The sequence below is a fragment of the Perkinsus marinus genome (assembly GCF_000006405.1).
Source record: "Perkinsus marinus ATCC 50983 genomic scaffold scf_1104296978906, whole genome shotgun sequence".
NCBI lineage: Eukaryota > Perkinsozoa > Perkinsida > Perkinsidae > Perkinsus > Perkinsus marinus.
Genome location: NW_003199965.1, coordinates 1 through 1,341, shown reverse-complemented (window position 1 = coordinate 1,341; position 1,341 = coordinate 1). Strand labels below are relative to the sequence as shown.

General features: G+C 49.1%; 1 protein-coding gene across 1 annotated transcript; it reads left to right on the top strand.

Moving 5' to 3' along the window:
• Positions 1-321: 321 nt before the first annotated feature.
• On the top strand, positions 322-559 carry Pmar_PMAR022203 (hypothetical protein; the record flags this gene model as incomplete). The annotated part of the gene is made up of 1 exon (XM_002764332.1): positions 322-559. A coding segment is annotated over one exon (238 nt), but the record flags the coding sequence as incomplete, so codon positions are not given.
• Between the last annotated feature and the right edge of the window lie 782 nt (positions 560-1,341).

The following is a 1,341-nucleotide window of genomic DNA, read 5'->3' as shown; positions in this document are numbered from 1 at the left end:
GTACACTGTGATCCCATAAACTAGCGACAGCTTTCCAATGCCAGCCCGACATGATCGATTTCGCGGTCCTGGAAATGATGAGGCTCGAAAAGTGGCGCGCGAGAAATACAATTTTCTCGCGACCGGGGCTCGCGACCGCTCCCGGCTACGGAGTGACATCATGTAGCAAATTGCTAATAGCAAGTACTTGTAGGCTACAAGTCGTAGCCAGGGTAACCGCAACACTTTCATCCTTCAGCGTTATCACATCAATCCTATCAATGACGATCATGAAGGTTATTGCTTGCTTCATCGCCGTCCTCGGCACGACATTGACCTCAGAGAGTAATTTCTCTCCCGCCACCCCTGGCCTGCCTGTCCGCACCCTTAGCGAGACAAACCAGAGCGACTGGTGGTCAAAGATGAGCGATATCATTTCCAAACAGCTTGAGGATGAAGAGGGTAATGATCCCCTTGTTCCTCCCAAGATCACTACGACCACTGAAACTAGCGCCTCCCCGGCGCCTACCTCTCCTCCGGTAGATGCCGTGGGCAGTGGACTTCGCGGAGGGTGTAGCAGGTAAGATACTGAGCATCTCAAACTATTACTGGTTATCTTGTCCATCTCAGCTCGTTCTCGCATGGCCAGCAAGTGCTTGGAGCAACCATAAAGGCCACGCTCTTAATGGTGGCCACCATAGGAGCGGTGCTCTTCGATTGAGCGCTTACCTCATAGAATTCGACACGATCATAGCATGATCATCATACTATTTGCAAGAAGTTGTTTATGGATGAGATTCTTTTTTGAGTATGGCTTGTTGCGTTACTAAAGTGTTCAAAGAACCGACACTCCTCAGTATCTACAATCAACAACAATCGTTCCACTTCTACACCGTTTCAAAGCCTATTTCGCCGTGCGAGCGGCTGTGCTACCACTTCAACATATACATCAATACAATCAACTTGACAGGCCCGCGGCGTACAAAGATCAATCTCATCCACAGAGTCGAAGTACCACCAATTTCGACATTCGTATGACTCAATAATATAACCCTCGGTAGTATCAATCCCGCTTGTGGGGCAGATATGCCATCTCCTGTTCATCTTTCAATCATGTGCATCTGCTGAGGTGATTGTAGAGAGTCACATATTGAGATGGTGACATCACCGCCCCACCGAATAAAGTCGACTTATACCAAGAGCTACTACGACATACGCATTCACAAGGGATATCTGTTACTACCTTCGGCCCGAAGCCTTCGGACCGAAGGCTTCGGGCCGAAGGCTTTGGCTGCTGTTGAACAGTGCAGTCTGCAACCCTCAACGCCTAAAAAGGGGGAAATGAATACTACAGCGAACGTC